This window comes from Lactuca saligna, chromosome 4 (assembly GCF_052625555.1).
Source record: "Lactuca saligna cultivar CGN05327 chromosome 4, ASM5262555v1, whole genome shotgun sequence".
NCBI lineage: Eukaryota > Viridiplantae > Streptophyta > Magnoliopsida > Asterales > Asteraceae > Lactuca > Lactuca saligna.
This window is the reverse complement of record NC_136420.1, coordinates 113406677-113431572: the sequence shown is the minus strand read 5'-3', so window position 1 is coordinate 113431572 and position 24896 is coordinate 113406677. Positions and strand designations below refer to the sequence as shown.

The 24896-nt window shown below is 35.1% G+C and overlaps 1 protein-coding gene and 1 non-coding gene across 2 annotated transcripts; one reads left to right on the top strand and one right to left on the bottom strand.

Moving 5' to 3' along the window:
* Positions 1-4820: 4820 nt before the first annotated feature.
* On the bottom strand, positions 4821-4927 carry LOC145044468 (small nucleolar RNA R71). Its single transcript, XR_013681418.1, has one exon. It is a non-coding gene; the product is annotated as a small nucleolar RNA R71 (small nucleolar RNA).
* Positions 4928-13916: 8989 nt separating this feature from the next.
* On the top strand, positions 13917-14429 carry LOC145040048 (uncharacterized). The gene has a single exon (XM_078988041.1). The coding sequence runs from the start codon at positions 13917-13919 to the stop codon at positions 14427-14429; it is 513 nt and encodes a 170-aa protein (XP_078844167.1).
* The last annotated feature ends 10467 nt before the right edge of the window (positions 14430-24896 follow it).

Sequence of the window (24896 nt, the reverse complement as noted above, 5' to 3'; positions counted from 1 at the left end):
AGCCCAAGACGCAACACATAAAAGACCCAACATGTTGAAAATTCTTTGTATGGTTTGTTGGTAAGTTTTAGACTTGTTATTCACTGCAACCATTCTTCGGCATATGTTAGTCACATCCTGGATTAATATAGTTGATCACGCTATATTCATCCCAGATCTGATTACATACCCGGAGGCCTACTCGTAGTGTTCAACATAACTTAACGCTTTTTGTTTTGTTACTGGTAGGACACTGAACTAGTAAGTATGATTGAACTTATACTTTTATAAAAATATCATGAAATTTTAAAGTATACTTGCACGAAAATGTTACGTCAGGATGGCGGAAACGTCCGGGGGTGGGTGACTTCCATGTATTGTATCACAACAATTGAATATAAATAACCAAAGCAAACACAACCATCATAATTATAATTAACAAAGTTACATCATAAGTAAGTGTTACATGTTTCAAAAATCAATTACATTATAATGGTAAAAAGATTGTGTGACGCCAAAACATCCCATCCTCAAAAGTTGGTGATTACATGTTTTACTGGTTCCCTGAGAATACAAGTTGTTTTGAAAAAGTATCAACAATTAAGTTGGTGAGTTCACAAGAGTTTGTATGAATAATTGTAAGCCTTTCCTTGTAAAGTAATCGTGTTTGTATCTAGAAAATATGATATTTTCCATTAAATGAGTTGTAGTCTTAAATGTTCTAAGACCGAAATGTACAAATATATTTCCATACTTAAAATAGTAATATGCAGTTTTATTGGTATATAAAATTGTTTTCGTTTCCCCATGTGAGTTTTCATAATCGTCCTAAATATGAATTGCCTGTCGCAACGTTCTTTAGGCGTTGAAGTATTTATGACATTTGTCATCCATAACCTGCCGGTCTAACTGTAGCTAACAGTTAGGGTGTGGGATCATCAGTCCCATATAGATCTATACACAACTATCATGCTCTCTTATGGGAGATTTTGGTTATAAAACAGGACTTTTGTGTATACCTCAGTTAGGTACAATAAAGACAATGTCTCACAAATTTATTCAACGAGAGTACGTGTTTTTGTAATGAAAATGTTTCTATATGTAATTATCCCCTTTTTCTAGGATAGTATAGAAAATACCGTAAAACAGTTATATATATATATATATATATATATATATATATATATATATATATATATATAATTACACCCTTTGCTCAATGGGTTTCAAAGGTGATAAAGTTTCATAAACTATACTTTATATAGTTTATTGTAGTAAGAAATTTATACCCAACATATATATATATATATATATATATATATATATATATATATATATATGTGTGTGTGTGTGTGTGTGTGTGTTTAGATATTTTCTGAGAATAATGCGGGGTGTTTCGAACTCGTTTTTTATATCTTTACGTTTTTATCAAAACTTTTCATGTAAAAGTATACGAGTTTGGTAGTAAACCTGTTTCACGTATTTATCACTTTTTATAAAAATAGTAAATAAAAACATTTAAATGATTGCGTTTTAACGTAGATTTTCTTGTGTGCTGCTTGTATTCCCCCCCCCCCCCCCCCCCCCCTCCTCCTAAAACATAGAAAAAGTCTTAAAAAATGTAGGGGTATGAACTCACTGTATGTTTGTTTGTGACTAGATAACGAGGTTTTTGAATTATATATAATTGCTTATACAAATGAGGCTAAGGTTATGATTATTCATTGCAAGAAGGTAAAGATGTGGTTTCCCTTATACATAATACATTTTAGATTTTTCTTGACTGAAATTTACCAGTTGTCACAAGTGTCTAATTTAATATCTAACCAAAACATATGTTTGTACAGTAAAAAATGAATAACAAACTCCAAATTACATGTTGAAAAAAAATCAAATAACTCCAACTTCATATGAGTGAATTATGCATATTCTAAATAACGGAAAAATTGTCAACCTGGTTCCGGTTTTTAGAACTGGGACCGGTTTTCATAAAAATGGAGAACCGGTAATTGGACCTTGTTACCAATTTTGGTTCTGGTTCCGGTTCCGGCGGTCCTAATGATCATCCCTAGTCTAATCCATACTCCCGGATCAATAACTATGTCAATTCCATACTATTGGACTAGGAGAATTGACTATATCTAATATATGCTCTCGGATTAATGACAATTAACTATGTCCTCTCCATACTCTTGGAATAAGGACAATGACTATGTCTAATCCATGCTCTCGGATCAATGACAAGTTTAATGCTCTACCCACTGTATATATCTCACTCGTACTCATCAGGAGATACTACCCAACATTCCTCATAATTAATTTAGGTTTACTCTGTATGCTAAATCATCATATATTATCATATATGCTTTTAACACGTATTGTAGGCAATATCAAATATTTCACACACAAACATACATTTAATACTTTAATCAATACGTGTATTAAAATCATGTTCATTAAAAGTACTATGCACTGATATTGCCATATTTATACATGTTTTTAGGTATTTTTTATTTATATTTTTATTACTATTTTGGTTATTAGCATAGAATAATGGTACTTATAAGCTTAATTTATATTCTTCATCAAAATAGAAGCATTTTCCAAGAAAGGGACTAAAATTGTCAAAACATAGAACTTTGGAGGCTTGGAGAATGAAAGAAGAAGAAACCCACGAAATCTACGATATTCACGTCGTGAGGTGTCTAGATTAACAACGTGATTTGGAGTATTCTAGAAGATAGGCACCAGAATGAAGAGTCCTTGTCGAACACGTATATCTCGTATTCATGTCGTGAGACTTATTGATTCACGACGTGAACTTGAAAAAAAAAATCAGAAAGTACATATATCCTTTTCCATTACGACTTGAGATACTTTTTGGCTATTTGAAAAGTTCCAAGAGACGATTTTCAGAAAGGCAAAAGGTCTGGAATAGGGTTTCAACACAAAACGTTAAGAGAGTTCATAATTAGTTCAATCGTTTGGTACTTTAATCATGTCTATTACTTTGACTTGTTTTAGTTTGATTTTAAGTATGACTAGCTAAAATTTTTTACTCTTCTTTAGCTAGATGAAACTTTGACTTATGGTTTAGTTAATTTATTATGGATTTGATTAGTTGGTAATGAGCTTGTGCTTGATTGTTAATACCTAGCATGCTAATATTTGATTCTTTGGTTACTTGAATTCATGTTCCGTGTAGCTTAGTGATAACTAAATTACATGAACTTGACACCTAGTGATTTAGTTAACATTAAATTGATAGAGCTAGGATCAACCAAATCTTAGGTAAGTAATTCAAGTAATTAAATTTAGTTGTGTTAGAAAGCATAAGTTATGACCATAATTATGTTTGCCTAATAAATCTTACATAGCTTATTCATAATCATAACTAGTTATGTGTTTGATTGTGTGTGACCATGCATAGTTTTACATGAATAAGTTAAATATTGGTAAATTTAGACTTAAATTACCAATATAATACAACATTATATAACCAACTTTGATAATCCATAATTGTTAGCTAACCAGAAAGAAAATGTGGATTCGAACTGAATGGGAGTATTTTTAGTAACTGATTGAATTTGTGTTAATGAGTTAAGTTCATCTAAACTTGCAAAATTAGATAAATTCTATTTCTTTGTTAATAATTAGGTTAATTTAGTAGTAGATAGATTAATTAGTCAAAAACATTCCCTGTGATCGACAACCGACTTACCCGACTATTCTATAATTTGACTAGGTACACTGCCTAGGTGCAATTTAGTTAGTTAAGTTAGTTAGGTTATAAATATAAAATTAGGTGTAGCTATTTGCACGCAACAAGTTTTTAGCGACGTTGCTAGGGAACGCCTTATTTGACTGCTTATTTATTTGCTTTAGATTGATTGATGCTTTTTGTGGTGTAAAACCTGAAAAAAGTTACTTTTCAGCTTAGGTTTTTGTTTCAATACCGGATTCATGACGTAAGCCTTAAGCTGACAACGTGAGTTCAGTAGTTTTTCGTCTTTCTTCATTTTCCTTTTATGTTAGTTTTTCTACGACAACACGAGGTGGTGACCTTTACCGTGTTGTGGTGGCCAGTCAGTAGGTAGTTTTTATTTAGTTTTTGTTCAGTTTTATGTTTTTATTTTATTTATTTTGCATATGTTCATGACCAGAGGCTCCAATACATCTTTGGTGCCACCACTTGGTGATCCAGAGTCAGACCTTCACAATAAAAAATATAAGAACACAGGAGTGAGCGAAACACCAAAAAATTCATCTTTCAAAGACCTCAAATCGGTATTTGGTTGGATTTCGGGAAAGAAAGTAGGAGAGTCGAGTACATCATCAAAGGACAAAAGCAAGATAGAAAGCTTTGAGCAAGATCCAAACCCAAAGGATACTGAATACGATACCGAGCCCAAATTTGAATTACATAGAAGCGAATATGAAGACGAGTCTGATAACAAAATGGCGGATATTTTGGATATGTCCATGGGAGCTTACAAAAAGCGAATTCGAGATGATGCTGGTCCTGGCCTAATACAACCTGCAATTCCTGCAACTGCCCATTCAAACTGAAAGGACACATCCTTATTGCACTTAGGGATGTACCATTTTTTGGAAAGGATCACGAGGATGCTTACAAGCATTTGAATGAAGTAAATGACATAGCAGATTATTTCAATATCCCAAATGTTCCAAGAGAGACAGTCTTGCTAAGGATGTTGCCAGTCACTTTTAAAGGAGTTGCTAAAGATTGGCTAAAGGCACTACCACCCGGTGCAATCACTACTTGGGCCCAAATGTGCAAACAGTTTTTAGATCATTTTTGCCCACCTTCCAAGATAGCTAAACTCAAAAAGGCCATAGCAAATATTGAGCAAAATCCGGGTGAGTCACTTTATGAGGCATGGGAGCGCTATAAGGGATTGTTGAGAAATTGTCCTCAAAATGACCTCAATATACAACAAGAATTGTCGATCTTCTATGATGGTGTTATGTCATGACAAGACAACTCCTTGATTCCCAAGGACCACTTACCAAGAAAAATCCAGGGGAAGTTAAGGAGCTAGTAGAAGAATTTGCATAGCATTCTCTTGAGTATCACAATCCAAGAAGTGAGGGAATAAAAGGAAAAGGGATTGAAAATTCTGTAGAAATGGTTGCTATAATAGCCATGCTTGATACAATGGACAGGACGATGGCAAAATGGATCAAGCAATACATGCTATAAGAGTTGGATGTGAAAGATGTAATGGTCCACACTTGACCAAGAATTGCAGCTTAGATGATAATGGGTATAAAAAGGCTCAAGTTTGTTATTTGAGTGGAGATAAGTATGATGAGGATTTGCGAAAACCAAAGAAGGAGTGGCTGTTAGATGATGAATACAAGAAGCAAAACGAAGAGAAATATAAGCAGACATGTCGAGGATTCTACTAAAAAGAGCAACCACCAGCCAAGAAGAAAGTAGACTTGGAAAACATTTTGACCCGATTTATGGAAGCTTTCGAGAAAATGCATGATGATACTGATGCAATGCTAAAGGAACACATGAAAATGATGAAAGAACAGCACAAAATGATGATTTACCAGCAAGCCTCAATAAAAATCATCAAGCATCGATCCATAATCTAGAAGTCCAAGTTGCTAAACTAACTACTTTGGTGAGCAACAAATTATCCTCACAATTTTCAGAAAATAACGCTCAATCCCATGTTATGATGATCGAGACTAAAGAAGAGGCAATCTATGAGTTTTTAGAAGCACTTGAGGAGGAGCCAAAGCCATCCAGACCAAAGCCAAAGAAGTTAAAGCTCGAAAATGAAGATGTTGTTGAAGTACCAGACTCACGATGTGAGCTCGATATGCTCACGTCGTGGGCTTAGTCTGGATAGAAAATTTATGTAACTATTCCGGCTTATCAACCACCTTTACCAGTCCTGTCTTGATATAATCTCAGTCCACGGGAAAGGGAACATCTGGAGTTTATCAAGCAAGTAAAGGGTATTCCTATTAATACTCCTTTTATTGAGTCATTATCCAAAATTCCCGAGTATGCAAAGCTCCTACAAGATTTAATGGAATCTCGTTAAGAATTGAAGAAAAATTCAAAGGTGGTTGTAAGTCAGAAAAGTTCAAGGGTAGTGTTGGGAGAGTTATCAAAGAAGATGGGATATCCTGGACGCCTCACTCTTCCATGTGAGTTTGGGAACAATCTAAAGACTTATGCTTTAGCTGATTCTAGGGCTAGCATAAATTTGATGCCATTCTCATTTTACAAGAAGCTTAATATTAAGAAGATAAAGGCTACCAAAATGACAATTCACATGGGAAACCGTTCAGTGACACAACCAAGGGGCATTGTAGAAGACATATTAGTAAAAATTGGGAGATTCGTTTTCGCAACTGATTTTGTGATTATGGATTTGAAAGAAGATCTCGATGTCCCCATTATTCTTGGTCGCCCATTACTTAATATCGTTGGTGCCTTGGTTGATATTCGCGAGTCCAAGCTCACTTTGAGGATAAGCGATGAAAAGGAAACTTTTGGGATAGAAGATGGTTTCCAAGGAAGAGATGTTCGGGGAGAGGTTTTCAATATAGATGAAGAGAATGAACTTGAAGAGTTAGAGAAGCTAATGGAGGAACAAATCAAAACAATTCAACAAGTCAAATGAACAAAACTGAGAGAATTTGTCGTATTTTTAGTTGAAGTGATTGCCTACACAAAACCAACAAATTTGGTGAGTGAGGATAGCGATGATTTGTCGAGTGATGAAGACAAGGCTACTTCCAAGGAGATGAGTCCAGTGGTGAAGGAAGAAAAGATTCCTATGGAACTTAATAAGAGTGATGAAAAATTAGAGAGTAAAAGGATCATACGCAAGCTCGATGTAGATGAAGTGAAAGCTAAAAAGGAGAATTCAAAGAAGGTGTACATTAGACGAGTTCAAGCGTACAAGAGGCGATGGAAAGAGCAGAAAATCCAGGTGGTAATGGACTCTTCTGAAAACTCAACGTAGGAGGCACGAAGTCCGGCTCACAACTCCATAAAAAAGAAGCGCTTATCGGGAGGCAACCCGAGTTTGGTTTGGACTTTCTTTTCTTTTTTCTTTTTAGCTTTTGCATTTTTAGTTTTTAGAAAAATCGATCATATAGTTAATAAAATGTAGGATTTATTAAAAAATTATATGTTCAGACAGTATTCACATCGTGAATCCTTTAGGATTCACGACGTGAGTCACGGAAGACTTACGAACTTCTGTTTGTTAGCCCAATACATTTCCAGCGCACTTATTACTTAATTGAATGGCCCAATTCTCAGCCCACAATAACTCATGACGTGAATCCTTACAATTCAAGACGTAAATTTTGAAAAGGTAACGGGACCACAAACAAAGAAACAGATTCCCTTTGACCCAACCACTTTGTTTACTCTCCACGAAGTGAAGCTGTTTTCTAGTCCTCCCCCCCCCCCCTCTTCCCAATTTTGGTCGAATCCAACATAAATTCTTCTTTTTGCTTACGTAATCTGCAATTTAAGAAATGGATCCAAGACGCGAGTTTCCAGCAGGGGTGGCTAACTTGCACCCGTTTTATGTTTTTCCAAAAAGCGTGTTACGAGATGTTTTTATGCGTTGGAACAACCGGTTAGGATGGTTGTACAATCGAGAGTATGTTGTTGCCCTTACAATTAATTGGTGAAGGTTAAGGGAGGTTGGGCTTGTTGATCGCCTGTCCCAGTATCTCACAAAGTTATTTTTGGGGAACGGATTTTCTTTTACATGCAAGGGGTGGCATAATATGTTTGCTATCTAGGAGAGGGTGTACAAGGAGCTTTCTGTGGAATTCTTATTGACTGTGGCATTCCATGAGAATGTCCAAGTTCCTACTTTCCAACAAGCCTTGGTTTTTCTTCTCGGGGGAGAATACCAAGAATGCAGTTTGGTGGAGTTTTCTTGGAGGATGGAGTTATATGAGGCCCACAAAGACATGACTCCAGAATTTGTGTTATTTTTAAGGGAGGCTGCCAAAGGGTACGAGAATAGGCATCAAGGCTCAAATTTTGGAGCAATATTACACCTGGGGTATTCAATTTCGGTGTGTGTCACCGAAAAGCAACATTAAATCACCAATTCAGCGCCTTATCCATCGCCTTATCACATTTTATATTCACTACAAACTCCATGGGGATAAGGTCACCAAGATAAATTTGTTCCTTTTATGGTTGATTTTACAGTTGGGAGTGTGTTGCAACATTCTGTACTTCTTGGCCCGCTACTTGGTGGAATATGTCGCGAGTTCCCACCCTGGGATCCCTATTTGTGGAGGCTACTTTATCACATGTTTGGCCTGGTCTTATGGTTTGAGCGTTCCTAACATCACCCGCTCTTTCACTTGTATGGAGGGGAACGAGTTTACTATGGGATATTTGGAGACGATGAGGGTAGTAAGGAATTAGGGAAAACATTGGGGGATTATGAATGATAATGATGATGATGGTGATGAGTAACCAAGCGACCAACCCGAGCAACATCCGCAACCGATGCCGAGAGGAAGGAGAAATGTGAGAGCCCGGGGAGACATGGAGAGAGTTTGTAGAGTGGAGCAACAATATGCGGGTGGAGTACCCACCGAGCCATTTCAAATTCAGGTTAGTTCTTATTTAGACAATCATTGCGGTGGGATAACTTACAACACTCAAATGCTTGAAACCATGTTCTCTCATATGAATGTGGTGCGACCACCCACCATGCCACCTTAGTGCCCGTATATCCTGACGTGGGAAGAACTGTGGATGCCAAGAGGCGATGGAGCGGGAACAAGTGGAGCACATAACGATGAAGAAGATGATTGATCATTTTTATTTTGATTATTTAGTTTTTAGTTCCTTCTGGGAGAGACAAGATCGGGGCACTGCATAGGGCTTGCTTTAGTGTGTGGAAGGCAACCTCTTGTTTATCTTACAAGTTGAAGGTTACTCCCTTTTGGGTCAAGGTAGTGAGTAGCCTAACGATTTTGGAGAAGTTCTGTATGAATCTTTTGTAGTAGCCAGAAAGGCCTAAGAACTGGCGAAGCTCTGTCGGTGTTCTTGGTGCTCTGACGTGGGAAGAACTGTGGATGCCAAGAGGCGATGGAGCGGGAACAAGTGGAGCACATAACGATGAAGAAGACGATTGATCGTTTTTATTTTGATTATTTAGTTTTTAGTTTAATTTGGTTTGTGTGTTTTTCGAACTTGTTTGGTTTGTTAAACTCTTGTTACGTTATTATGTTACTTCTATTTTTCCTTTTGGTTGTTAAATTTCAGATTTGCTAAGGGAGTCTCGGGAAGGAAATTCGAGTTAGAGCGTATACATCTAGGCAAGCATCGTTTAGAGTCTAGTGTAGAGAATCGAGACCCATAATTGGAAATAAGTTTGGGGTTAGTCAAGAGAAGAGTCATAAAATATTGCATTTAGAAGATTATTAATTCATTAAGACATTGATTGGAGTGCATAATTTTAGAAGAGGAGCTGCACTATTTTAGTTTTTGTTTGCCCAGTTCTCACGTCGTGAAGCTTTATGCCTCACATTGTGAGCTCGGTTACGAAGGGATTCAGAATTCATGATTTAACGACCTCACGTCGTGAACAATATCTCTCATGTCATGATTATTATATTCTCACAACAATGGAGCCTTTTTATTCGCCTTTTCTACATGCATCACCACCATTCTTTTTTAATTATCATGACGACATTTATTGCTTGTTTTCTCCACCATATAATGTGATGTATGCTTTGCCACATTATTCTTCTTGCTTGGAGATTTACACCACCTTTGTTGCAGATTGAAGTTTTCATTCGGTATTTTGTTGGCTCTTTATATATCTCGCAATGATCAAGATCCAAGTTCAAGTCCATATTCGAAATACACATTTTATCCGCACGAATGGAATTCGATCTCGCCACTACTATTCACAGGGGGAGTCTGTTTCTTTTTCTCCCTTTTATTGCTTTTAATTTATTTTATGCATACAATAAGGGCATTGTATGTAATAAGTGTGGGGTAGGGGGTCGAAAAAGTAAAAAATAAATTGCTAGAAAATTTGGTAAAATTTTAATAGGTTTGAAATATTAGTTAATCTAGTAATAATAATTTGAACTTAAATTGTTGCTATTATATGGGGTGATCCGATGAGAGCTCAAATGTTTAGTTGAGCCAATATACGTTATAGTGCATTTGTGGCCTCCTTTATTCTAGTGAAATCATGGGATAAAAATGCAACCTCGCTTTGTTTGGGGGATTCAATATGTTTAGCATCGTTTACCAAATATGTATCCAGGAAAGCTTAAGTAGTCATTGCACGAAGACTAATGCATTAACTAATAAGAGTTGAAGTTAAGCGCCCCTGCTTAAGCATGTAGGTTTTGAGTGAAAAAAAAAAGTGAGTACATGTAAAAAAGGAGAGAAATTACAAGAAAATTTGAAGAATTTTTGGAGCTATGAAGTATGAAGATCAAAGATCAAAAATTCTGAAAAATAAAAAGTTGAAGATACCAAAAAAATCACACAAAAACATGGTGAATTTGAAGAAATTGAAGATCAAATATCAAAGAGATGAAGAATTCAAGAGCTCCATATTGTGGTATCTTAAAGTTGTAATTCTCTATTTTATGTATGTTTGGGTAGCTTTACAAAAATACCTTGAGGTTAGAAAGTTTTATGTAGATGGATTCGGAGGGATGCATAAAATGAGTATTGTTCAAAAGAAGTGGGTGCGTGTTTATGAGGATTGTTAGTATTTATAATTGAGGGGGTCTTTAGGAAAATTTTAGGCACAAATGCATGTATTGAGTTCTTGGCATAATGGCTAAGTTTGAGTTGGATCGTTCTATGTGATGTTGGTGATGAATATTTGAATTAAAAATGGTTAAATTTGCTTGAGGGCGAGCAAAGTATAAGTGTGGGGTATTTTGATATTGTCATATTTATACATGTTTTTAGGCAATGTTTATTTATATTTTTATTAATATTTTGGTTATTATCATAGAATAATGGTACTTATAAGCTTAATTTATATTTTGCAGCAAAATAGAAACATTTTCGAAGAAAGGAACGAAAATTGTCAAAACATAGAACTTTGGAGGCTTGGAGAATGAAAGAAGAAGAAACCCACGAAATCTGCGATATTCACGTCGTGAGGTGTCTAGATTCACAACGTGAGTTGGAGTATTCTAGAAGATAGGCACCAGAATGAAGAGTCCTTGTCGAACACGTATATCTCGTATTCACGTCGCGAGACTTATTGATTCACGACGTGAACTTGAAAAAAATCAAAAAGTACATATATCCTTGTCCATTACGACTTGAGATACTTTTTGGCTGTTTGAAAAGTTCCAGGAGACGATTTTCAAAAAGGAAAAAGGTCTGGAATAGGGTTTCAACACAAAACGAGAAGAGTTCATAAGTAGTTCAAACGTTTGGTACTTTAATCATGTCTATTACTTTGACTTGTTTAAGTTTGATTTTGAGTATGGGTAGCTAAATTTAGTTACTCTTGTTTAGCTAGATGAAACTTCGACTTATGGTTTAGTTAATTTATTATGGATTTGTTTAGTTGGTAATGAGTTTGTGTTTGATTGTTAATACCTAGCATGCTAATATTTGATTCTTTAGTTACTTATATTCATGATCTGTGTAGCTTAGTGATAATTAAATTACATAAACTTGACACCTAGTGATTTAGTGAACATTAAATTGAAAGAGCTAGGATCGACCAAATATTAGGTAAGTAATTGAAGAAAGTAAATTTAGTTGTGTTAGAGAGCATAAGTAATGACCATAATTATGTTTGCCTAATATACATAGCTTATTCATAATCATAACTAGTTTTGTGTTTGATTGTGTGTGACCATGCATAGTTTTACATGATAAGTTAAATATTGTTAAATTTATACATAAATTATCAAGATAATACAAAATTAGATAACCAACTTTGATAATCCATAATTGTTAGCTAACCAGAAAGAAGAAGTGGATTCGAACTAACTGCGAGCATTTTTAGTAACTGATTGAATTTGTGTTAAAGAGTTAAGTTCATCTAAACTTCAAAAATTAGATAAATTCCATTTCTTTGTTAATAATTTGGTTAATTTAGTAGTAGATAGATTAATTAGTCAAAACCGTTCCCTGTGATCGACACTCGACTTACCCGACTATTCTATAATTTGACTTGGTACACTGCCTAGGTGCAATTCAGTTAGTTAAGTTAGTTACGTTATAAATATAAAATTAGGTGTAGCTATTTGCACACATCTTTCACTCACACATAAACTCATTAACATATATTTGACTCTTTAACAGATATTTAATACTTGTATTAAAATCATGTTCATGAAACACATATTTAATAGTGTTTAATATATATTTGACTCTTTAACAGATATTTAATACTTCCAAAAATTTTATTTTCCTTCGATGAAACCTAGTTTCATTACCACTAGATTTTAGTCTAATATTTATCGCAACTATTTACAAGCGATATTATTTTATAAGTGCTAAAAAATACTTTCAACTAGTATGTACAAACAAGGGCCAGACATGAAACACCGGAGGGTAGGACCATTTTGGCATTTAAGCACTTCCGAAACCCAACAACCCTATGCAGCTCTTCAAATCAAATTCCCTGTGCCGCGAGTAGCTAAATGATATTATAATAACACCTTGTATATTATATTTTATAATATATATATATATATATATATATATATATAATTTCATTATAGTGATATTGAACTTAAACTTAAGTTATACTTAAAGTAGGGTTAGCATAACTTAATTTTAACAGACTTAAATTGTTAAAATCCATTAAAAATTCATAACTTTTTCATCTGACATCCATTTCGACTGTCTTTATATCGTTGAACTCCTATTAATTAGATTTTAATTATCATTTAGGTTGTGCCGGATAAAAATCGATCGATCTAAAATTCAATTTTCGGGTTGTGTACTACTACGTTAAATCTTAGAAAAATCCTAACTTCCTCAAACAAAGTCATATTTGGACGTTCTCTTTATGTACGTTTTCAATTTAACATATACTACGACTTTCATTTAGATCCCTAAGGCTGAAAAGTAATTTATCGAAAATTCAGTTTTTAAGTTACGTAGTGACGTGCCGGTTTAGCCGTAGAACTCTGATAGGTCATAACTTCTTCGGTATAACTGGGATTTCAACGTTTATTATATGTACGGAACCCCTGTGATATATACTATAACTTGGTTAAGATTATTTAGTCTAAATAATCTTCTACCAAAAAGTCATTTTTAACGTTTATTGCCTTTAAATTGACTAGCCCGGATCTGCGGGCGTTACAATAAGGTATATGGTTCTATTTATGAACTTGATTCATAGGGTTTAAATTTTATTTCATAAGTATGCTGCTATTGATTGAGAAAATACGTAGATCCACTAGGTTGCATGTACCTTAAGAGTTAAGTGAAATTATGCACGTACATATTGATTGTAACCTAGTACATATTGATTGTAACCTAAAAATCCCAATATGATGATCACAATAATGTTGTTATAGTTTATGGGTAACATATTAACGAGGTAGGAGATGAGAGTGTGTTATGGAATAGGAGCATCAATGTTTAGGAGAAGCTTGAAAGTAGCTTCGTTCACTAAAATTAGTGAGTAATTGTTAGATGTATATCTGTATATATATCTTATATTTAGTTTGTATTTGGTTGCGCTGTCCAACATTGTATTTAGCCAATTATGTATTATTGTGGTATTAATATACGTGAGAGGCTCAATGCCAATTCATGGGAAAATATTCATGCTAACATGGTATCAGGCTATTCTACCCTCTAACCCTAGCCGATCCATACATGTGGTCGTATTTTTCTCACCTTTCACCTTTATTCTTCATCTTCTCTCTTCTTCTTCGTCACAATGACCGGAGAGTCTTCTAATCCCAAACCTAGTCCCAACGATAAAATCTACGGGATAACCAATATCAAGTATTATGTCCCCCTTCTTCTCGATCTCGACCGCTTGAATTATGATTCCTGGAAAGAGCTTTTTAAAAATCACTGCATTGGATACAAATTATATGGTCATCTTGATGGGTCTGCTAAAATTGAAGATGATTCAGAATGTGAAAAAGTGGACAATATTGTAAAACAGTGGCTATATGGAACACTTACTCAATCCGTTCTCCAATCTATTCTCAAACCCAACGCCATTACAACAGATGTTTGGAAGACTATTGAAGACCTATTTCATGAGAATAAAGAGCCTAAAGCCATGGAATTAGATGATGAACTTTGTTCTATCACCATTGGCGATTCTATATTTATGGAATATTATATACGTATAGAGTCCATCTCTGATCTTCTTGCTAATATTGGATCCCCGGTATCCAAAAGAAACCTCGTTATTTATGCCATCAATGGTTTATCTTAGAAATTTGCCCATGTCGTCCCCACCATTCGACATCAAAAACCATTTCCTACTTTCCTTGAGATGCGCTCCATGTTAACCCTTGAAGAACGGTCCATGGAAAAAGATCACTCCCGTCACATTCAAGCCTCACATCAAGACAATGCATCTTCACCAACCATTCTCACCACCGAGCACCAAAATCGCCCCTCTCATTCTCGATCAAATAACACCGGAGGTAGAGGTGGTGGTCGGAATCAACGTGGCGGCAGGGGAGGTTGGAACGGCGGGAGAGGTGGCGGTAGGCAGGGACGATCTGGAGGCGGAGGCTTCGCTCGCGGTCAAAATTGGGGGGAGGGGGATATTCTCCCTGGATGACGTCGTCGCAGATTCAAGGTCAACAGCAGCATCGTGGGCTATTACATTCTCCACCAATTCAACAATTCCCATGGCCCAATAATCATTACTCAAATTCTCAACACCAATGGCCCAATTCGAATTTAGCCCATCAGCAAGCTCTTTTCTCCATGTCTCAGCAGCCCAATAACCAGTCCAACAGCTGGCAATGGTTTTAATACCCGAATAATATGGATCAACCGACCACTTTACCGCAAACATTTAACACTATGACTCTTCAAGACCCAAGCAATGTAGATTGGTATATGGAGACCGGGGCAACCACTCATCTTCACGCCGATTCAGGTAATCTCAAGTCCTTTAAAAATAAATGCACTAATTCAAATATATCAGTTTTAGTCGGTAATGGATCTTGTATTCCTGTCACCAAAATTGCTCACTATACTCTTGCTTTAAACCCATTTCACACCCTTATTTTAAAAAATGTTTTTATCACTCCCCAAATTATTAAAAATCTTGTTTCTGTTTATCAATTTACTCGTGATAATAAATGTTCTATAGAATTTGACGAGTTTGGTTTTTCTGTGAAGGATTTTCTCACCAAACGCACCCTCCTTCGATGTGATAGCACCAGAGATCTTTACCCAGTCACCAAACCGAGTCCTCAAGTCTTTCTCAATCTCAGCTCATCATTATGGCATCAAAGACTCGGTCATCCTAGTCAACCTATTCTGAAACTATTAATTTCTATAAATTCCATTTCATGTAATAAAAATGATTCGTCATTTCTTTGTCATGCGTGTCAACTTGGCAAGCATACTCGTTTATCTTTCTCGTTATCTAAAACTCATGCTTTATTTCCTTTTCAAGTTATTCATTCGGATGTATGGACTTCACCCTTGCAAAGTCATAGTGGAATAAAATATTATGTTATTTTTATTGACCAATTTTCTCATTTTGTGTGGGTGTACCCTCTTAGACTGAAATCATATGTGTTCTCCAAATTTCTTCATTTCCGTGCATATGTCAAAAATCAATTCAACACTGATATTCAAACATTTCAATGTGATAACAGAAAAGAATATGACAACTCTCTCTTTCATCAACTTTGTGACACCAATAGCATACAGATTCGTTATACACTTCCCAACAAAATGGGAAATCTGAGCGGATGCTTCATACTTTAAATAATATGATCCGTACACTTCTTTTCCAAGCTCATCTTCCCCCCACTTATTGGGTGGAATCCCTCCATATGTCCGCTCATCTCTTAAATATCCTTCCATCCACATCTATCCATAATGACACGCCATTTCACAGACTCTTCAACAACCACCCATCCTACTCTAATCTTCGAGTGTTCGAGTGCCTGTGCTATCCGATGGGTTTTAGTCATAAGATATCCTATGTGCTCATACAAACCCTAATGCTTGGATTTAGGTTTCTCTATTGTACATGCTTTGAATCCAAGACTATAAACCCTAATTCTAGCATATGGAAATCGATATTAACATATAATTAGGTTTAAGATATTACCTTGATTGTTATGTAGCAATAACAATCCTAATTCCTCCTTGAATTGACTTTGGAAGGCTTAGAGTCACAAGTGTCACTCATCTAATGGCTTACAAACACCAAGAGCAAATGGAGAAGGTATAAAGAGAGAGGAGAGAGGTAGGAATTCATCCTAAGGACTTCTTGGGAAGGCTTAGACGAATTCATGAGCCTTAGGGGGTTTATATAGGTGTAAAGATTAGGGTTTTAGTCCTTATCCTTATCTATTCGCTTGCCCACCAAGTAACCATAAGATAAGTCTTAGAAACCCTTATCCTAGTCGAATTCTAAGGCATTATCTCCCTAAATTCGTTCACCATATATTTAAGATAATCCTTACCTTATTTTGTAACTATCACATAATTACAAATCAGCCCCTCTAGTTTAATTAATTACACTTGATCACAAAATTAATTCCTAATTAATTATTGACCAATATTAATTAAACAAATATGATTTCTCCTTTAATATATTATTCTTATAACATGTTAATAAATCATAATAACCTTTCTCTCTTTATTTATTTCTCCAATCAAGTTGCTTTGGTGAAGGCAACCCAAAAGGACCATGCACCATCGGGTCAAGTACATACCAAAATAGTTATGGACTTAGACACTAATCCAACAGTCTCCCACTTGGATAAGTCTAATAACTATTATGCGTATGACTTCAGATCCTGATCTACAATCGTAGCTTTCCAAAGCCGTTGTTAACTCTGATCCTATCAGATATGCGTGTCCTTAAGATAAGGGATCATATATTCTTCCATTCTAGATATCATATGAGATATGATTTCTAATCATTCTCTTTGTACTACTTCTCGATTTCTGATTTATGACGACAGACTAATTGAACAAATCAAATTAGCCCTAGCCCGGCCGAGCATTTACGTTTGTCATCACTAAACCATCAAGGGGCCCAAAAGATATCGCTTTTATCCTACCTTGGATAAAAGGAACGGATAAACTTTGATACAATGCTTGCTTGCACTCACTAACCAAATCACACACAACAATATGTTTTATAACACCAAGTTACTAGTGCGTTTACATATTATCAATGTGCAACCGATTAGCAAGATACAACTCACAGATCTCGGTTTCAAGAATATAAGATGTTATCGTCTCACCAATCACTCGTGATACAATTCATGGAGTGATCCAAGTGAACGTGGGTTTAATCCAATGCTCAAATTCATATTCATAAGCACTCATGAATGTTGCAGCAAACATTTGCTTATGTCTAATACTCTTTTAAACAATCCACACACCAATTCACGACAGTCTTCGTTCATATCTACTTCCAATATATGAACGACTGTGGCCCGTTTGAATAATTCGACTATTCTTAATAAACTCAATTATTCTGGAAGTCAAAACATGCAAAGTGAAACACAAGAATAATACTAATTCCATATGGCCTCAACCCTTTGAGTATGAATAAAACTCCTTTTATTTATCACCATATCGATTACTCATTATTTGTCGTTTCGGGTAATCAACTTCTTACTTGAATTACAACACTTATCCCATGCTCCTAGCATGCACACAATGTTCACCTATGGTTCTTACTTTGTGAAATAGATCACATTGAACACATTTTGAATCATTCTAATTTCACAACTCCGAATCCTTTTTCATAAGTGAAAGAATATCAAAATTCTTGCTACTTATAGAATATGCTAGATTCTAACATTCTATGCAATGATTCTTTCGTAATGTCACTGCACCAAAGTCACAAAGACTATTGCTAATGATGTTACAAAATCTTCTATCAGAGATTGTTACAAGACAATTCCTTAGATATGATGTCTCTCACTCAAAGTACATTCCTTTGAACATCCTTTTGCATAAAAGTTTCTAATCTAGACATAGATTTTCAATATTCAATTCCCAATATGGACACGCTTCCATATTTTCCATATGACAACTTATTCTTAATAGAATCTTATCTATTCATAATAATGTCGATATGGTCCATTCAATACCATGCTTCCAACTACTCACAAACAACCAATCCTCGTCGAACTTTGGATTGTCCTTTGATAGTTGTTTAATTATTTTAGTCAAAACCTATTCTAGTCCTTTTTCCCTCTAAATGCGCTAGACATTTTGAAAATATTAGAATGGTCAAACATTAAAGCATTTTCAATCGATCCTATACCCGAAGCGTATGGGACACGATGCATAATGTCTTATTTGCTATGTTCTCAAAATTCGAATTGTGAAAAGGAATTCCGTAATCATAATCGAAATTTTAAGAACACACTATGTACCTTTGACTAAATTTATCAACATTTCTCAACTTAATCCTTTAGATTTGAAATGAAGCATAATATTCTCTCCCTTAATTATAGCAAAACAACTATTCCATCCGTACAACTTTGCAAGGAATGACTCTTGTTTTCTATAATTAATATTGCCAACTTGCAATAATTTCCTTAATAATCATACAATCATAACTTTTATGCTCCCACTATCATCATGATTACTATAAAAAAAATAACACTTATGCTCCCACTAGCTTCGATATGTATTCAAAACATCTTAACTTCTAGAAAAACAATACATATTGAATTTCTTAAGTCCATGTTTCTAAAACTTAATGCTTTGATAATCTTTTATCAAGGCCTCTTGAAATTGTACACCTTTGCCTTCGATAGTTCATATGTGTGTCTAAACAATTAAGACTAATTTTCAAACCTCACAATTCAAATTATGGAAAGGGATACCGTAACCATGATCGAATTTGAGAATGCAATTTTACAATCACTATCTTCTTAAAATCTTTCTTAGTGAAAGCATTTCCTCACAATCATTTTCATGAAGAAGGAAATCTTATGACACTTAGATTTAAACGGTGTATATGTTTCTATCCATGTGAATTTGTTAAAACCAAAGTTTACGACAAATTCAAACTCATATGGAACGAACTTTCTTAATCTTGATTTCTTGCCTTATGGTAGCACAGCTGCCCACCACGTCTTCCAAGTAGTTAAGCATCTCACCTTTTTCCTATCAATGTACCTTTCATTGATCAAGGTGCCTTGCCTTTTATACATTCAAAATGAGAACTCATAGAACTCACATGCATAATTAACTCAATTGGAAACAGCACAGAAACAAAATAATGTTAACACGATAGGTTGTAAACCTCAACTCGTGTGCTAGTGATGATCGATAAGGTTTATTTGATTTGTTCTTGAAACCTTTCAAGACCATTAAGACTCCCACTGACTCCTTGACATATAAGATTCTCTTGTCAATAAACATTTGCTGACAACCAAATATTCAAGAGTTAGTGTAGCTTTTATCAAAACACTTATCCAAGACATCTTTCCACATTTGATGAATGTTATAAACCTTTAATACTTTTCACTCATTGTCACAATCTTAACTTTAAGACTTGTTATTGGAACGAATTATGATTGACTTTTGATTTAACCATTTCTTCAATTCTTGATTCCTCTTCTTAAACATACAATTGTACTAAGACTTACTTAGAGGATTAATTGAGATATGGTTCTTAATCATAAAGACTTATCATCAAGCATAAAAGGTACTCTCCTTTCTTCTTAGAATGGAGAAACTTTTATCTTTCTGCCTACTTGATTCTGATTCGTTTTGCTATTGATTTAAACCCTTTTAATCAATTCCGAATTATACTTAATCTTGTAAGTGTAATCATATTTACTAAGCCTTTAGTAAATCATGACAAATATCTTTGTTACTCTTATGGTGAACTTGATCAACACACAACTTTGTGTACTCGATCTCCTCGTCCTTCACTTGATACTTTGTCAACGAATTTGTCTAATTTCCAAATATGAAAATTCTCATTCATCATGCAACCAAGTTGCGTGATTCCAAATTTCAGTCCAATTGAAACTTTGGGCGATGAGAAACTCTCCCTATTTGGTAAATTCTCGACATTTCCATAAATAACATAACTAAGAATCATATCCATTCGTTGTAGAAATATGCAAACATCAATTTTCATAACGATTTCATTGCAAGGAAGTAAACAAATAAATAAGTCAAAATTTATTTTATTTATAAAAGCAGCGGAAAAACATTTGTCCTTACAATGCAAAATCTCTTGAAAACTATGTAAAAGGAAAATTTTTATCATAACTATCTAAGCTCAAAATCCAATCTTCAAGTCCATGCGATCGAGATCCATCTCTTGTGATTAGATTCATCTTGCTCTTTTATCAAGCTTCCTTTCTTTTCACTGATCCTGCAAAACATTCAAATGCAATCTTATCACATCATGTATTAAGAATCAATGAATAGGAACTTAACGGAGTTAGATAGTGGATTTTACCTGAAGCGTAGTCATACTTTTGACTCTCCCATCTCTTAGATCTCTTAGGTAAATAGGGCAACTTCGTCTCCAATGCCCCTTCTCTTGGCAATAAAAGCAAATTGACTCTTTAGGAACAACACATGAACTACTTCAACCATCGCCTTTCTCTTATGATCAAACTTTTCGATCATTGCATGTCTTTCATTGCCATTGTCTATATCCATAGAGGTCTTGAAGGCAGATTCACCAATCAACTTTGCTTTTCTATTGCGCCAAACCATTGCTGATTCAGTAGCAATAAGCATATAGGTGAGATCAATAAGGGTCACGTCGTGGTTCATCATATAGTACTCTCTTACGAACTCACTATACAAGTTAGGAAGTGACTGAAGAACCTAATCAAAAGCCATCTCTTCACTGACAACGGATCCCATCATTCTTAACTTATCAATGTGTGACTTCATCCCTAAGACGTCACACACCGACTTTCTTTCTTTATGTTTACTTGCCAAAAGGGCTTGAGTGATATTGAACCTTTCAATTTTACAATCTTGTGGGTTAGGGAGAATAATTGGAGGAGGAGGAAGTGAAGCATGATTTCTTGTTCCTCGATCGAATCGTGGAATATCATCTTCATGTGGAATGCTTGTTCCACGGGATTTGGGAAGACCATAGTTGTCGAACTTTGACATCTACAAAACGGGAGAAACAAATTCAAGTTAGTTGATTGATTGATTGATTGAGTCCTTAGTAAATCACCCAAATGAGATACTAAGGCTAGTACCCAACACAATATGCTACAACCTAGAAAAGGGATGTCGTAATCTAGTTGCAGAATATTTGAAGGTAAGTGAATGACGATTCACTAATTTCCACCATGAAAAACAAAAAAGAAATTTAAGTTTTAAATCTATGAAAACTCCTAGATCCTTTGAGATTCATTGAACATTTCAATGGCATGTTTAAATCTCGATATGCCCTCTCGTTTGTGACTGGGATGCCGAGGATCACAAAGCGGGTGTGAATAACCATGCAAAGTTACATGGTTCCCTCACATGTTACAGTCACATATTCGATGTGCCGGTAAACCACACACGCTCCACCGAACTATGACAAACATTGAGTCACCCTTTGCTACCTTTGCTTAGAACCATTTAGTGTGCCGGTAAACCACGCACGCTCCACTAATGTCTTCGCAAGGGCACAAAGTGTAATTTCATGGAATTGCATCAATTCACTTTGCCTAAGTAACTAAGATTGGGAATTTGTAAAAACATTTAGTTACTTTTGTATTTCATTATACTTATAATGGAAGGTTTTGTCCTATCCTACCCGTTCGGCTAACGACCCTCCACTAGTCAAAAGTGCGGTGGGTAAGAGTGGATACCCATTCGATCGTCATTTTATAGGCAATTTCCTTAAACACCCCTTATAGACCAGCTTCGTGAATGAGGCCTACTAACGGTAAGACTGACTTTTACTCATACATACATATATATATATATATATATATATATATATATATATATATATATATATATATAATGTTAGACTTTTAATGTTATATATAGTATAGGGTGCATTTTTACACTTTTAAAATATTAGGTGGTTAACTTTAACAATTACACTTTTAATTCAATTAAATGGTTAACCTTGACTTTTATGGATTTATTAAGTCTCTTTTAATTATACTCCTTAATTAATTAATAAAACCATAAGGGTGTATTTGAACTTTTCAAAACATTACTAGGGTTTTAGAATTTAACATTCCTAATTAACTTTTAATCAACTTTTAAATTCCAAAACTTGAGGGCAAGTTTTGAAACATTTCAAAAACATTAGGGTTTCAATTATTTAAATTTCAAAACAATAAAACCTTTGGGTTCAAATTTAAACTATAAAACCTAAAGGGTAAAATATGAAACTTTTCATAACAACAATGATCAAATAACAAATAATCTAAACTAACATTTAATTACATAATTATCCATATTTGATTTGTTTAATGATTTCTTGCAAAACAATTTATCAATTTACTCAAAATAATTAATCAATTATCTTATAAGGAAACAATTATCTTATTAATTGATAAATATCTTCAATTAGATAAAAAATATAGTCAAATATATCATATAATCGGATTAATATTGATCTAACATGATAAGGTAACTATCCATATGCAAAAACAGCAAAAAATCCCGAGATAAGCACTATCTGACGAGTTGACTCGTCGAGTCAAGCCTGGACTCGTCGAGTCACCCTGGACTCGGCAAGTTCAGCTATGGACTCGGCGAGTCCAGCCTCTAGAACACCAAAAAAAAACGAGTTTTTTTAGATATACAATGCATCAATACAATTGAAACCATCCTAGGCTCTGATACCACTGATGGGTTTTAGTCATAAGACATCCTATGTGCTCATACAAACCCTAATGCTGGGATCTAGGTTTCTCTGTTGTACATGCTTTGAATCCAAGACTATAAACCCTAATTCTAGCATATGGAAATCGATATTAACATATACTTAGGTTTAAGATATTACCTTGATTGTTATGTAGCAATAACAATCCTAATTCCTCCTTGAATTGACTTTGAAAGGCTTAGAGTCACAAGTGTCACTCCTCTAATGGCTTACAAACACCAAGAGCAAATGGAGAAGGTATAAAGAGAGAGGAGAGAGGTAGGAATTCATCCTTAGGACTTCTTGGGAAGGCTTAGACGAATTCATGAGCCTTAGGGGGTTTATATAGGTGTAAAGATTAGGGTTTTAGTCTTTATCCTTATCTAGTTGCTTGCCCACCAAGTAACCATAAGATAAGTCTTAGAAACCCTTATCCTAGTCGAATTCTAAGGCATTATCTCCCTAAATTCGTTCACCCTATATTTAAGATAATCCTTACCTTATTTTGTAACTATCACATAATTACAAATCAGCCCCTCTAGTTTAATTAATTACACTTGATCACAAAATTAATTCCTAATTAATTATTGACCAATATTAATTAAACAAATATGATTTCTCCTTTAATATATTATTCTTATAACATATGAATAAATCATAATAACCTTTCTCTCTTTTTTTATTTCTCCAATCAAGTTGCTTTGGTGAAGGCAACCCAAAAGGACCATGCACCATCGGGTCAAGTACATACCAAAATAGTTATGGACTTAGACACTAATCCAACACTATCCTCACCTCATTACAATCAATAAACTTGAGCATCGATCGGTCCCATGTATCTTTCTCGGGTATCCCTCTAATCACAAAGGTTTCCGTTGTCTCAATCTTCATTCTAAAAAAATAATCATCTCACGACATGTCACCTTTGATGAAACCATTTTTCCATTCGGCTCAATGACCCCGGACTATCCCCCCACTTATGATTTTCTTAATATATCTGACTCCCGCAATTTCTTTAATGATCCCACCATCACTTCCCATTCTCATTCATCTCCCCCTATTATGTCTCCTGTCTGTGACACCTTCACCGACAACATCATTGTCTCTGTCGACCAAAACATCCCTGTCGACGTTGCTGCTCCGACAGCTCCCCTTTCCTCCATTGCTGCAACTCCAACTGCCCCTTCGATTCCTTTAAATCATAACCGGTCCACCATGTCGGGTCCTTCTAGTACTCATCCTATGACCACTCGTGCTAGACTTGGTATTCATAAACCCATTGACCGTCTCAACCTTCATAGCGGCATAGTTTCTAATCCCTCCCCTCTTCCTAGAAACTATTCTGAAGCTTTCCAACACCCTAATTGGCGTAATGCCATGAAAGATGAATATGATGCACTTATTTCTAATGGGACTTGGGTACTTGTACCTCGGCCTCAAAATGCTAATGTTGTTAATTGTATTTGGCTGTTTAAAAAGAAACTTAATGCAGATGGCTCTCTTGCTCGATATAAAGCACGGTTGTTTGCTAATGGACGTAGCCAACGTCCAGGCATTGATTGTGATGAAACTTTTAGTCCGGTTGTTAAACCTGCTACTATTCGGACAGTTCTTAGTATTGCCATCTCTCATTGTTGGCCAGTTCATCAGTTGGACGTTAAGAACGCTTTTCTTCATGGCCATTTACAGGAAACAGTTTATATGCATCAGCCACCGGGTTTTCGTGATCCCTCTGCTCCAGATCATGTATACTTATTACAACGATCTCTTTATGGTCTCAAGCAGGCTCCTCGTGCATGGTAACACAGATTTTCTCAATATATCACTCAGTTCGGCTTAACTAACAAAAAATCTGATTCTTCTTTATTCATC

Coding starts and splice junctions, on each gene's coding strand:
- LOC145040048 (XM_078988041.1), top strand. CDS start 13,917: ATGACCGGAGAGTCTTCTAATCCCAAACCTAGTCCCAACGATAAAATC.